The sequence below is a fragment of the Carcharhinus amblyrhynchos genome, chromosome 4 (assembly GCF_965287045.1).
Source record: "Carcharhinus amblyrhynchos chromosome 4, sCarAmb.v2.hapA, whole genome shotgun sequence".
NCBI classification, from domain to species: Eukaryota; Metazoa; Chordata; class Chondrichthyes; order Carcharhiniformes; family Carcharhinidae; genus Carcharhinus; species Carcharhinus amblyrhynchos.
In genome coordinates, this window is record NC_137327.1 from 54,549,345 (window position 1) to 54,562,942 (window position 13,598).

The window sequence follows — 13,598 nt, forward strand, 5'->3', positions numbered from 1 at the left end:
TTTTAATCCATCTACAATGAAGAAAAGGCAACATGATTCCATATGTTAAAAAATATGTACTGTAGGAGCCCCCTTGCTGTAGGATAGTTCTCAAAGACTGGAAGGAGGCTATTGTAGTCTCTTTTTTTTTACATAAGGAAATAAGGTGGACCACAGTAACGATGGACTCATTAGTTTAACATCAGAATTCAGGAAAATGCTTAATGCAGTCAGTCATTAGGGATGAAGGAAAGGATTGTTTCAAAGAGGGTAACTCCTGTATGACTTCAGACAAAGGTATGTCTTACAAAGAAAGAACCTGCATTTACATACAACTTTAATGACCACAGGCCCAACAGCATTCTGCAGCTAAGGAATACCTTTGCAGTGTGGCCATTGTTATAGTGTAACAAACCAAGCAGTGAATTTGTTTACAGTAAGGTCCCATGATCAAAAATCAGATAACGACCAGATTTTAGATCTGCTTTAGGGATTTTCATTGGGGAGGTTAATGTGTTGAATCTTCCTGGTCCTGTGGAGGGAGTTTAAAGGCAAGACCAGAGTAAACATTGAGATTAGAGTGTCAGCAGGCTATTCCTGCCTTTAGACAATCTTGATGTGGATATGCCGGCGTTGGACTGGGGTAAACACAGTAAAAAGTCTGACAACACTAGGTTTTAGTGTACTCTCCAGAGTACTCTCCATTCACCTGACGAAGAGGGAGTCCCCTCGAAAGCTTGTGAGTTTACTATCAAATAAATCGGTTGGACTAAAACCTGGTGTTGTCAGACTTTTTACTAGGCAATCTTGCCAGATGTGGATCATCAATGGCAGGGGCTGCCAACCTGGCAGCAGTGAATAGACAATAATTATCAATTAGGAAGCTAATGAGGGAGATGGAGAGCATTCCGCTGGAATCTTTCTAATGTCACAGCAGCTGCCTCATGGGTACTGATTTCAGCAGCACAATGGAGGCAGCCTTTCAATGCCAGGTCAGAGTGCCAGCAGAGCCAGAGGCTCCATGTCTCAATGACACAGTCATGTGTAGGACAGACTGTATCCATAGGTGGCCAGACACACACCATCAGGGATGGCACCTGCCTTTTCCCATGTGGAAAAATATTCTCTACCATGGAAAGATTCTACCCAATATTGACCAGAATAGCAGAGAGAGATCACTCACTCTTTGAATAGGGTGAAGGGATCATTTACCTGAAAGGACAGGTAGATGTGGCTGAATGTCCCATTCCAAAATTTAATGTTTAATGCAGAAAAGTGTGAATTGATTCACTTTGGAAGGAGGTACAGGAATACAAAGTACTGGGCGAATGGTAAGTTACTTGGAAGTGTGGATGAGCAGAGAGATCTTGGTGTCCGTGTGCATAGATCCTTGAAAGTTGGCACCCAGGTTGATAGGGTTGTTAAGAAGGCGTACGGGGTGTTAACTTTTACTGGTAGAGGGATTGAGCCATGAGGTGATGTTGCAGCTATACAAAACTCTGGTGCGGCTGCACTTGGAGTATTGCATACAGCTCTGTCATCGCATTATAGGAAGTATGTGGAAGCATTGAAAAGGGTGCAGAGGAGATTAACCAGGATGTTGCCTGGTATGGTGGGAAGGTCTTATGAGGAAAGGCTGAGGGACTTGAGGATGTTTTCATTTGAGAGAAGAAGGTTAAGAGATGACTTAATAGAGGCATATAAGATAATCAGAGGATTAGACATGGTGGACAGTGAGAGCCTTTTTCCTTGGATGGAGATGGTTAGCACGAGGAGACATAGCTTTAAATTGAGGGGGATAAATATAGGACAGATATCAGAGGTAGGCTCTTTACTCAGAGAGTAAAGAATGCCCTGCCTGCAACAGTAGTGGATTCAACAACATTAAGGGCATTTAAATGGTCATTGGATAAATATATGGATGATATTGGAATAGTGTAGGTTAGATGGGCTTTAGATTGGTTTCACAGGTCGGCACAACATCGAGGGTCGAAGGGCCTGTACTGCGCTGTAATGTTCTATGTTCTAAAATTGGTACCTTTGACAGTGCAGAACCTCCTCAGTGCTACATTGAACTGTCAGCCTAGATTTTGTACTGAAATCTTTGGAGTGTGGCTTGAACCCCAGGCCCCTGATTCAGGGACAGGGATACTACCACGAGACCACGGCTAACAATAAAGCAATACTGCATTTTGTGGGGGCATTGGAGGGAATACTCACATTTTACTGTAATCACCCCCAAAAACAGGAATTTAACAATAAAGATTGGTTAAAATAAAGACTGAGCTTAAAGCTTCCAACTAATTCAGTTACAGAGTCAAATTTGCCCTGGATGGATGTCAGGTCAGATTTACAGCCTGGGTCCTATGAAACAATCCAGGGTTACATTCACATGAACAAGAAACAGTGGGATTCTAGTGACATGAAACACAAGCAAAACATCATCCCTTCCTCTAGGGTTGCCAACTGTGATTAAATGTATTCCTGGAGATTTGATCCCACACAATAGCCATTACTTGGCCAACACATCCATCCTTGTGACACACTGCCTTCGTGCACTAATTGGAAAGCAAAAAGACATATCACTCAATTGAATGATGCTGGACTGTCAGTCTTCCATTTCCCCCATTGTCAATATTTTTATATCTGGCACAGCGAAACGTTCAAAGGATGTGACCAAAACTTTTTGAATGTCACTGTGATTTTTCTGCAGGGTCACACACAGATTGATCTTGAATTTCTGCAGACTCTGGGCCAATCCCAGAGGGTTGGCAACCCTACCTTCTACCTACCCACCCTTGTTTGAATCATTGAAGAGTCAGGTCAATGTAGTAACTGAGGCACAGCCCTTCCCACCTCACTTGATGGAGGATTCTTCTTTCTCTAACACGCAAACGGTCTCAGCAAAGCTTTGGAAGTGCGGATGATGGATGCCATTGCACTTCTGGCAGATCCAGCACTGTGGATGATATTTTTAACCCATACAATCACCATCGAAGAGGAACTTGTCCAGCGACGAGAGAGTTACTGTTATAGGAGGGACCCCTGGGTGAATCACACCTCCCCTAGTCCCCGCCCCCTTCCCCCCCCCTCCTTTTATATAAATACTCATGTCTCTAGATAAGTTCCGCAACTAGAATTGGGTTGGAGCGATGGGGATATTCGGCTTGTTTTTATTCCTGGGCTTTGCCTCTGTAAGTAGTGCATTCAATCTCCCAGTAATTGATCACAGGGAACATGACTGGGATAGATCTACACCATGAGGGGCGGGAATGGATTTATTCCTGACTACTCTTTGATGCTGAGCGTTGATCCACGCATTTTGCATTGAATTCTCCCTTTGCCCACTATTAGGCGGATCGTGGTGTTCCGGCAGAGGCTCGGGTCGCGAAGAGATGCTACTGCGATCTTCAGGTATCAGATGGGCCATTCCCTCGCCACCAATTTGAGCAACTGTATTCGGTCTCAGAGAACTGCAGCCAGAGGCTGAACGTTCAGCAGGTGAGTGGGGCGGGCAGCGGAGAGCCAACTCCTCCCTACTTTCCGGAATCTCCTAACCCTAACTCCCAACAAACGATGAAATGATTCCATCCTGTGACCCAGCACTCCCGGGATGTGTGTGGAAACGATGGATTACTGTGCTGAGTTGGGTTGCCTGTAGCCCGCCCCAGCCATTGGTAGGTTTTGGGTTCGCTGTCCCTGCACACAGATAAAGAGGCAGGGGATGTCGGAAGGGTTTTTTTCCCCGAAATAAATAAAGGCTTGCATTTATATTGCTCCTTTCATTACCTGAGGAAGTCGCAGAGTGTTTTACAGTCAGTGAAAATGTTTTTCTTTAGTGTAAGCATTATTGTAGGAAATTGTTCAACAATCAATAAGACAGGGTCGTCTGTTTTAGGCTGACTGAGAGATTAATTAATGTAGGCTGAGACACCAGCAGAAAATCCCCACTCCTCTTCCAGTAGTAGTATAGGTAATTTGTCTTTAACCTGATATTGCAGCTGAGCCCCGGTTTAATTTCTCATCTGAGAGACACAGTTCTGCACTGGAGTATCAGCCTATGATGTGCTGGTTTGCTGTTAACCAGTTGATTCCATATCCCAATCTTTTGAACAGAGAAACATGCCTTTTGTTTAATTCACAGTTTAGGGAACCCATTGAAATTATTGCCAACGTGGAGCAGAAACTGAATAACCTCGTGAAGCGCATTCATGAATTCAAAGAAGAATATGACGGTGAACTCTATAGTATCATTTCATTTCGGATAATAGAGATCGAAATTGCCGAGCTGAATGACTTGCTTAACCAACTTCAAGAGAAATGCTCTAGGAACAATGATGAGAGAACTGATCTGAATACGCAGGTAAGACGAGTTCAGTGTTAATTGGTTTTGTGTGGGTATGTGTGATATTGAGGGTTGGGAAGCTTTGAAGTCACTTGAAACTCCCATGACAGAGGAATCCAATTCATCCCAAATTGGGAGTCAAACCTAGAGCTTTCTGATTAGTGTAGGTCAAGTAATCACTAGAGAAACTTGGAGAGGCATCGGGGATCTATGTTACTTATGCAACCAACATTAATTATTATCATGTTTTTTTGTCGGTGTTTGCTGTGCCAAAATTGGCTACCATGCCTCCTACATGCCAACAAGTGACTGCACTTCAAATATGGCTGCAAAGCATTCTTGAGTTGGTCTAAAGTGCTATATAAACATAAATTAGAGTCATTACAGCATGAAAAGTGGACCTTTGACTCATTGTGACTGCATCAGCCGTCAAACACCTATCTATTCTAATCCAGCGCTTGCTTCATTGCGTATGCTGTGGCATTTCAAATTTTCATCTAAATGCTTCTTGAATGTGATGGTTCCCACCACTACCACCCTTTCAGGCAGTTTTTTTCTTATGTTCTTTTTTTTATCCAACAGGCACAAAATCTTACCAACAAAGTAAATGAATTAGAGAAATATGACCGTCTTAAAGTAGTTCAAAGACACAGAAGAAATATCATCCTGAAAAGGAATCTGACTGCTTGCCAGAATGCACTATTAGTAACTCCAGCCCCACATGTCACTCCACAGCCAGGTGAGTACAACTGGCAACACTGTCACGCACAGACAACAGGAAGAATCTGCCCTGACTTTATCCATTCAGGTGATATGAGATATTGCTGGTGCCTTAATTCAGTTTTGTCCCTTTTAATTTTTGCAACAAAGAAACACACGTGTTCAAGGCAAATCAGCTGGAAAAGCCAGAATAAATGGATCAGTTTCAAAACGGACTGCTTTTAGCCTCCACATCGTATCCTGAGTCACCAGCGAAGATGATGCCCAGTGGTAATCACTAGATGTTTTGATATGGCATAGAATTGTACAGGATAGAAAGAGACCATTTGGGCCATCAGACCTGTGCCAGTTCTTTGAAAAACTAATGCAATAACTCCCATTCCCCAGATCTTTTACTGTAGCCCTGCAATTCTTTTCCCTGACTTACCATGTTCAACATTATTTGCTTGATGGTATTTCCATCTCGGCTAGTTGCAGATCTAGTTCAAGAAGGCAGTAGACAGCCACCTCCTCAAGGGCAACTAGAAATGGGCAATGAAAGCTGGTTTAGCCATCATGCCCAAATCCCATGATTTCATTTTATAAAAACAAAAAAACTTCTTCCCAAATTGTGTAATCACCCATTTGATTAACAACATTTTGGCTTTCATCCCATTCACTCAATCCTGCATTTATAGCATAAGGATCACAGAATGTCAATCAGACAACAAGTAAACCAACTGAAGTGGTTTGGTAAGGATGGAATAAGGCCCTACAGGTACAGTGGTCCCAGAGTTGTTTCACAGAAGTAGCAACCCAGAACCTTGAGTTCAAATCCCAGCATGCCTGCAAACAAATTCAACAACTTTGTAATAAAACCAGAAAATGCTGGAAATATTCAGTAAGTCTGGCAGTATCTGGCAGCAGTGGCATAGTGGTTAGCATTGTTGCCTCATAGTGCCAGGAACCCAGGTTTGATTCCCGGCCTGGGTCACTCTCTGTGCAGAATCTGAACATTTTTCCTGTGTCTGTGTGGGTTTCTTCTGGGTACTCCAATTTCCTCCCACAGTCTGAAAAAAGTGCTAGTTTGGTGCATTGGCCCTGCTAAATTCTCTCTCAGTATACCCGAACAGGTGCCAGAGTGTGGCGACTAGGGGATTTTCACAGTAACTTCATTGCAGTGTTAATGTAAGCCTACTTATAACTGATAAATAAAGAAAACTTCAAACTATTTGTGAAGAGTGAACATTTCAGACGTGTGCTTTTTCATCAGATAAATACATTTGTGGACTGGTACCAAAAAAGGTAACTTGCCACTGTTGCCCAGTCAGACCTGTTTGTGTCTCCAGTTCTAAGCTATGTTTTTAAATCTTAGTGTATGCAGGGTGACTAGGGATGGGCTCTTTGCAAGTATTACTGAAGTCTCAAAAACAAATGAATACATTTTTACAGTAAAAAAGACTCAATTCTTCAGGGTAGCAACAAGGCAGACACTTTATATAACATACGCATCATCAACACTTAATCACAAAGTATTTTAAACCTTGGTCCTGGATTAATCCAGTGGACTAGGAGTTCCATAGATCATAATGGATATGAGAGCACATTGGTAACTCATGAGTTACTTTGGGTACCAAACACTGAAAGGAATGTAAAGGCCCACATTGATTAAAAAGGAAGGATGGTTTGGTAATAGAACCAGTGAGGGATTGACAGGACAATGTTGCAGTAATGACAGAGAGATGGCAGAAATATTAAACGATTATTTCACTTCAGTATTTACAAGTAGAAATGACATTGAATGATGAATGAACAATGAGATGAGTGTGATTATAATTTTAAAAAGGGTTGTATTAAACTTTTTTCTTTGTTCATTGGGTTGCAAGCTTCACTGGCTAGGCCAGCATTTGTTGATCATCCCTAATTGTCCTTGAGAAGGTGGTGATGAGTTACCTGCTTGAACCATTATGGTCCATTTGTTGTGTAGGGACACCCAGAGTGCTGTTAGAAAGGAAATTCCAGGGAGTTTCTGTTGAATAAACAAATCCAACTCAAACAGGATAATGTCCCTGGCCTGGATGGATTGTATCCATATTTTTTAACAGAATCAAGGGGAAATATAGCAGAGGAATTACTTCTCATATTTGATCATTTGTTGAAAATGGTCTAGTTCCAGTGGATTGGTGGATGGCTGATGAGATTCTTATATTTAAGAAAGGGGATAGAACATGGTGAGGAAACTATAAACCAGACACTTAAACATTGGTCGTAGGAAAAATAATGGGATCCTTACTAAGGGAAAGAAGAACATCTAGAAACAAAAAAATCTAATACCATAAATTTCAAGTATCTTGTTTGATTAGCCTTCTTGAATTTTTTGAGATGGTAACATAGCAAGTAGACAAACCTATAGCAAACCTGTGACTTCAACCACCTAGAAGGACAGCCAAGAATAATGGACAAGATGTGATTTATCTGGATTTTCAAAAGGACTTCAACAAGGTCTCCCACAATCGATCAAACAATAAGGTCAGACAATGTGGATTAGAACAAATGGCAGAATGGATTTTTAGCTGGCTTCAAAAAGAAAGGCAGAGAATGGGAGTAAATAGTAGTCATTTAGAGTGGCAAAGGTGGGAAGTGATGTTGCACAAGTATTGGTGCCAGCACTACTTATGTTCATACTTTACATTAACAATTTGGAATCAAAAACACAATTTCTAAATTTGTGGATTGGGGTGGGATAGTGTATGGTATGGCTTGTGTGCTCTACCTAAAGGTAGGTCCTTGTCTCATTGTCAGCAGATGCTGCATCCTGGGCTGTTTGTTTGACAATTTTTGTCAGTAGTGGTTTGCCACTGCCACCTAACTCTCAGGAATAGGGCAAGGAGGGAGACCCTAAGTCTACCTCAGCCAGAATGGGAATCAAACCCTCACTTTTGGCATTATTTTCAATCACATGCTCGTCATATAACTGCCTCCTAGATATTAATACTGCATGATGTTACAGAAGGACATTAATAACCCTTGAGATTGGTTAAATAATTGGCAAATGAAGTTAAACACAGATAAATATGAAGTAGTATATTTTGGTAGAAAGAATAAGGAAGTCATTTATTACTTGGCATGTGCAAGTCTAGGTGGGATAGAGGAATAAAAGGATCTCAGAGTACAAGTGCACCAATCACTAAAACTTACACCAAATGTTAGCAAGGCCACAATAAAACAAACCAAGCATTTTATTTCTTTATTTCTAGCAGGATAGAGTTGAAAAGTAGAGAAGTTAATTGTGTATTGAATCTTGGTTAAACCAAACCAAAGGTACAAAGAACAAAGAGCAGGCCCTTTGGCCCTCCAAGCCTGCACTGACCATGTCACCCAAGTGAACCAAAACCCCTACTCTTCCAGGGACCATATCCCTCCATTCCCATCCTATTCATCTATTTATCAAGATGCCGCTTAAAAGTCATTACCGTATCCACTTCCATTACCTCTCCCGGCAATGAGTCTCAGGCACCAACTTGTAAAATACATGTCTGTGTAATAAAATCTCTGTGTAAAATACATGGCTCATTTATCTCCTTTAAACCTACACCCTTAGTATTTGACTCTTCCACCCTGGGAAAAAGCTTCTGACTATCCACTCTGTCCATGCCTCTCATAATCTTGTAGACTTCTATCAAATCGCCCTTCAACCTCTGTCATTCCAGTGAGAGCAGACCAAGTTTCTCAACCTCTCCTCATAGCTAAAGCTTTCCATACCAGGCAACATCCTGGTAAATCTTTCCTGTACCCTCTCCAAAGCCTCCACATCCTTTTGATAGTGTGGCGACCAGAATTGAACACTATATTCCAAAACGGCCTAAGTAAGGTTCTGTAAAGCTGCAACATGATTCACCAATTTTTAAACTCAGTGCCCCGCCTGATGAAGGCAAGTATGCCGTATGCATTCTTGACTACCTTCTCCATCTGCGTTGCCACTTTCAGTGACCTGTATACTTGTACACCAAGATCCCTCTGCCTATCAATATTGTTAAGGGTTCTGCCATTTACTAGATACTCACTGAATGATGAGAATGTGGAACTTGCTACCATACGGAGTGGTTAAAAGGAATGGTATAGATGCATTTAAAGGAAAGCTAAACATGCACTTGAGAGAGAAGGGAATAGAGGTTTACAATAATAGATTTAGGTGAGGAAAGGTGAGAGGAAGTTGGAATGGAGCATAAAAACCAGCATGGACTGGTTGAGTCAATTGGACAGTTTCTGTGCCATTTGTCTCATGTAATTTAAAGTTCCTTCAGTGCTAAGGTGGCTAAAGGCACACAGAATAGAACGTGGTAACTGTTTTTTGTCATTATGAATTCACTTATCTCACCCCAGGTGTAATTGGCTTCAATACCAATGTTTTGCAAAGGGCTTTAAAGTCAACAAATCAGCTCCTAATTCTATCCAGTGATTCAATATATCACAGCAAAAAAAACAGTTTTCAACAAAAAGTAAGGCATTCTGATTGGACTTCCAAAAGAATAGCCTTATGTAATTGCTGTGAATGAATGGCTGGTTTGATAGGGCTCTAGAGGAATGAAAACCATTGGTTTGCGTTACATGTTCTCACTTTGGAAGATGTTAGAGCACCATCCCCACAGATATAGGGTGAAATTTTCTCAAAAAAATTCTATGTGTAAAACGGGCAAGAAAACAGGAGGATTTCTCACCCATTTTTTCGGTGCAGTAAGTGATGGTAATTTACGTCACTCTGTGCAATAGAGGTCATAATGTGAATCTCACTAGTAGATGGGGTGGTATCTCAGCCCGCCTGTAAGGCCGGCTGCTGATCTGCAGGAACGCATTTGTGCAGGTGCCCCAATCTCCCACTGTATACTGAGAAATCTGTCATCTCTCCCCCTCGATTTCTGCCCCAGCTGATTGCCACTCCCCCGATTGTAGTTCTAGTCGATTATCTCCCTCCTCAATAATGACCTCGGCTGATTACCCCTCCCCCCCCCATCACCCAGCTAGTCAACCATCCCCTTTTCCACCCCCAGTGGAGCTCCCCACCACCTCCCTCCCATTATGGTTCTGCCCCCTTGAGGTTCTGCTCCCCATTAGGCCCTGTGCCCTCAAGTTTCAGCCCCAGGCCCTGCCTCATCAGGCCCTTTCCCTTGGACACTGCCTGGCCCTGCCCAACCACCACGGGGCTTCAATGGCCTCCGGTCCCACCGGCAAGGGGACTGAGGTAAGAGGGCCTGGACTATTTAGTCCAGCCTTACTTATGACATGCAAAAATGTCATTAATATTTAAATCAGCCTCATTTTCTTCTCGGATGTGAAGCTGCTTTCGCTGGCACAACAGGGCTGGAAAGATTGCGAGAGATGAGAAATTGGGTGTGAATGCCTCTCATCCTATCTTACCAGCTTGCTACGCCAATCAACTGGCATTGCGAGTCAGTAAGATCCCACCCACAGGGTCTAAATGTGCTATTGGTACCACCAATCTTATCAATAACATCATTAGAAAGTAAGATTAACAAGGAACTAAAAAGCTGCGAAGTTTTGTTAAACTTATGTGGGAGCTTAGTTAGACCAGACTCAAGAGGATTGTGTATATTTCTGCTCCAGTTTGCAACACGTATATAAATGCACTGGAGAAGTTACAAAAAAATCTACAAGGATAACACCAGATCAGGCTGGGGCTGTTTTCTCAAGGAGGGTGATGTCTGAGCAGTCTAAAATCATGACTAAGTTTTGATCACAACAAATGGAAAAGATCAAATGGATTCCTAGTCTCTTTCTGTGTTTTAAATATTATTATATTGAATATTATTATATTGTACATATTGCTGTTTACCAACTGTAACAGGGTTTGTTGGGATTTCTCACAGGGTCCTGTTCGTTTGGAAAATTAAAAACAGTCTCGAATCCCAAGAGTTCAATGCTCAATCATTATGGGACATCCTACCCATATGGTTCCTGGGGGAAAGACCCGCTACCAGCACCTGGGAATGAGGATCAGCACTGGCTTGTAATTCTATCCAGTAGCAATAGATTTGGAACTCAGATTCGTCTTTACAACTCTTATGCTAATTTCCTCATGAAAAGTGCTCACAAAGATGTGAGTTTTCAAACTTATAATCCCCAAGGGTCCAATGGGTTAATGTATGGAAATGCCTACTATTACAATTGCTACAATTTGGGCAAGCTTTGCAAATTTAACATGACCACACACGCAGTCATATCTGTCAACTTGCCATTTGCTGGTTATAATGACAAGTTTCCATACTGCACATTTTCTTCCTGTTACGGGTACACAGACATGGACCTAGCAACAGATGAAAATGGGCTTTGGGTCCTCTACTCAACCGAATTCAATTTTGGAAATTTGGTCGTCAGTCGGCTCAATGCAGCTGACCTGTCGCTCTTGGAAAGCTGGAACACCACCCTATTCAAACGATCAGCAACCAATGCCTTTCTGGTGTGTGGGGTTGTGTATGCCACCAGGTACATAAGCTCTGAAATAGAAGAGATCTTTTACATGTTTGACACAGTCAGCGGAGTTGAACGAAATGATTTGAATATCAGGTTTCGAAAAGTCTTGCCTGGCATCCAGTACATGAACTACAACCCACAAGACAGGAAACTATATGTGTACAGTGATGCTTATGTTGTGAGTTATACTTTAACCTTTGAATAAACTGAATGTAGGTTCCTAAGATCCATGCAATGAAAAAAAATCTGTTCTAGTCTAGATAATAGTCGAAAACCACATGCACTGTTATATATATATAAGAGAGAGAGAAAGAGAGAGCAGCTAAAAAAATGAAATGTGGCAATTCTTTAGAACAGATTTGTGGAAAACCAAGTGATGTGGTAATTAGATGATACATTATTTTCTTTAAGATCTTTGTCATTCCTCATGATAAGTTTATGTTTCAAGTTTTATATCTTGTAATGTGCTTAGTGTGACCCTTGTGCTAAATAAAACTGACAAAGACAAAGTTTATTTGGAAACTATCTTGATAATGCATACTAATTATTGCTCCTCAGTATGTAAGTAAGATAGATGCCTGAACTGAGTTCATAACATCTGCAGCAGCAACTCATATCTATTTGAACCAGTTGTGTAACCTTGACTGTATCTGATATCTGTCTGAAATAAAAATCAAAATATTAGAAGTATTCAGTTGGTCAAGCAGCATCTGTAGGTAGATACAGTTAATGTTTCAAATTGTTGACCTTTCAACAAGACACATCTGTCTAGACTCAGTAAAGCATCTTTGCAGTAACTCACAATTTTCTGGACTGAATACACAAGGATTTCAGCGACTTGTCTATTCAGATTGAATATTTAATATCTGCAGCATCTAAAATCTGTCTAGGCTAGGTGTGCTCTGAAAGAATTCATGACAAATAATGCTTCAATCCTGTTCCTTTGAATGTGATATAAAATGCATATAACAGGTAATTCAGGTGAATGGGGCAGCAAAGCAAAATGAGATTGATGTAAGTATTGGTATTTTGGTCTCTTTGGATTTTGACATTTAACATTTAGCAATAATATTGAAACTTCACTTTCAACCAAGCATCTTAAGAGTTCGCTGGTTCAATCACTACTATGCTGTAATATGAAGAATCATAACTTGTTAAGCTCCATTCATAAAAAGCATTTAAAAATAAAAATGAAGATCTAATATCAAAGTAAAACTGTTATGTTGGCAAGCTAATTTCTAGCTATGTGCTTATATTATAATTAAACGTCACCTTTTCTATAATCTGGTGACAACTTTCCTACAACAAGCCTTACCACCTAAAGTTTTGTGCTTTCATTCCTTGGTTCTTCTTCTAATCAGATATCCTCTTTACAAGATAAAAATGAGCACGAGACATGAATGAATAAAACAGAATCAGTTTATTGGCAAATATCAATACATTAGGAAAATACAGAGACTTCAATCTTTTTACATTTTTAATTCATTCATGGGATGAGTGTCACTGGCAAAGCCAGCATTTGTTGCACTTGAGAAGGTGGAGTTAAGCAGCCTTCTTGAAACACTACAGTGTGTGTGGTGAAAGTTCTCTCACTGCTGTTATTGCTGGACCCAGCATTGATGAAGGAATGACAAGTCAAAATGGTGTCTTTTGGAGGGAAACTTGGAGGTGTGGTATTCCCATGCAGCTGCTACTTTTGTTCTCCGAGATAGTAGATACTCAGGTTTGAGATGTGCTGTCAAAGCTTTGGCGAGTTACTCCAGTGCAACTTGTAGATGATATGCAATGCTGCCACTGTGCACCAGTGGTGGACGAAGTGAATGTTTAAGATGGTGGCTGGGGAGCCAATCGATCAGGTTGCTTCATCGTAGATATTTTTAAACTTGAATGTTGTTGGAGCGAGACTCATACAGGTAAATGGACCTGACTTGGGACTAATAGTTGGAAAATTTATTTTGGGGAATCACTCACCACGAAACACTCAACCTCTGAGCTGCTCTCGTAGCCACAGTATTTAAATAGCTTTTCCTGATAAGTTTGTGGTCAATGATGGCCTTCAAACTATGCAATAAGGTTAGATCAGATA

At 41.2% G+C, this 13,598-nt stretch overlaps 1 protein-coding gene across 1 annotated transcript; it reads left to right on the top strand.

Moving 5' to 3' along the window:
* Positions 1 to 3,123: 3,123 nt before the first annotated feature.
* LOC145342595 (olfactomedin-4-like) lies at positions 3,124 to 12,498 on the top strand. The gene is made up of 5 exons (XM_080188141.1): positions 3,124 to 3,173; positions 3,334 to 3,480; positions 4,124 to 4,342; positions 4,907 to 5,063; positions 10,909 to 12,498. Exons 1-5 carry the CDS (start codon positions 3,132 to 3,134, stop codon positions 11,715 to 11,717), a joined length of 1,374 nt encoding a protein of 457 aa, XP_080044267.1. The 5' UTR covers positions 3,124 to 3,131; the 3' UTR covers positions 11,718 to 12,498.
* Positions 12,499 to 13,598: the final 1,100 nt, after the last annotated feature.

Excerpts from the sequence above, each read along its gene's own strand:
- LOC145342595 (XM_080188141.1), top strand. The coding sequence starts at position 3,132 with ATGGGGATATTCGGCTTGTTTTTATTCCTGGGCTTTGCCTCT. Across the intron at positions 3,481-4,123 it reads AGAGGCTGAACGTTCAGCAG|TTTAGGGAACCCATTGAAAT; the intron begins GTGAGTGGGGCG and ends TTTAATTCACAG. Across the intron at positions 5,064-10,908 it reads ACATGTCACTCCACAGCCAG|GGTCCTGTTCGTTTGGAAAA; the intron begins GTGAGTACAACT and ends GATTTCTCACAG.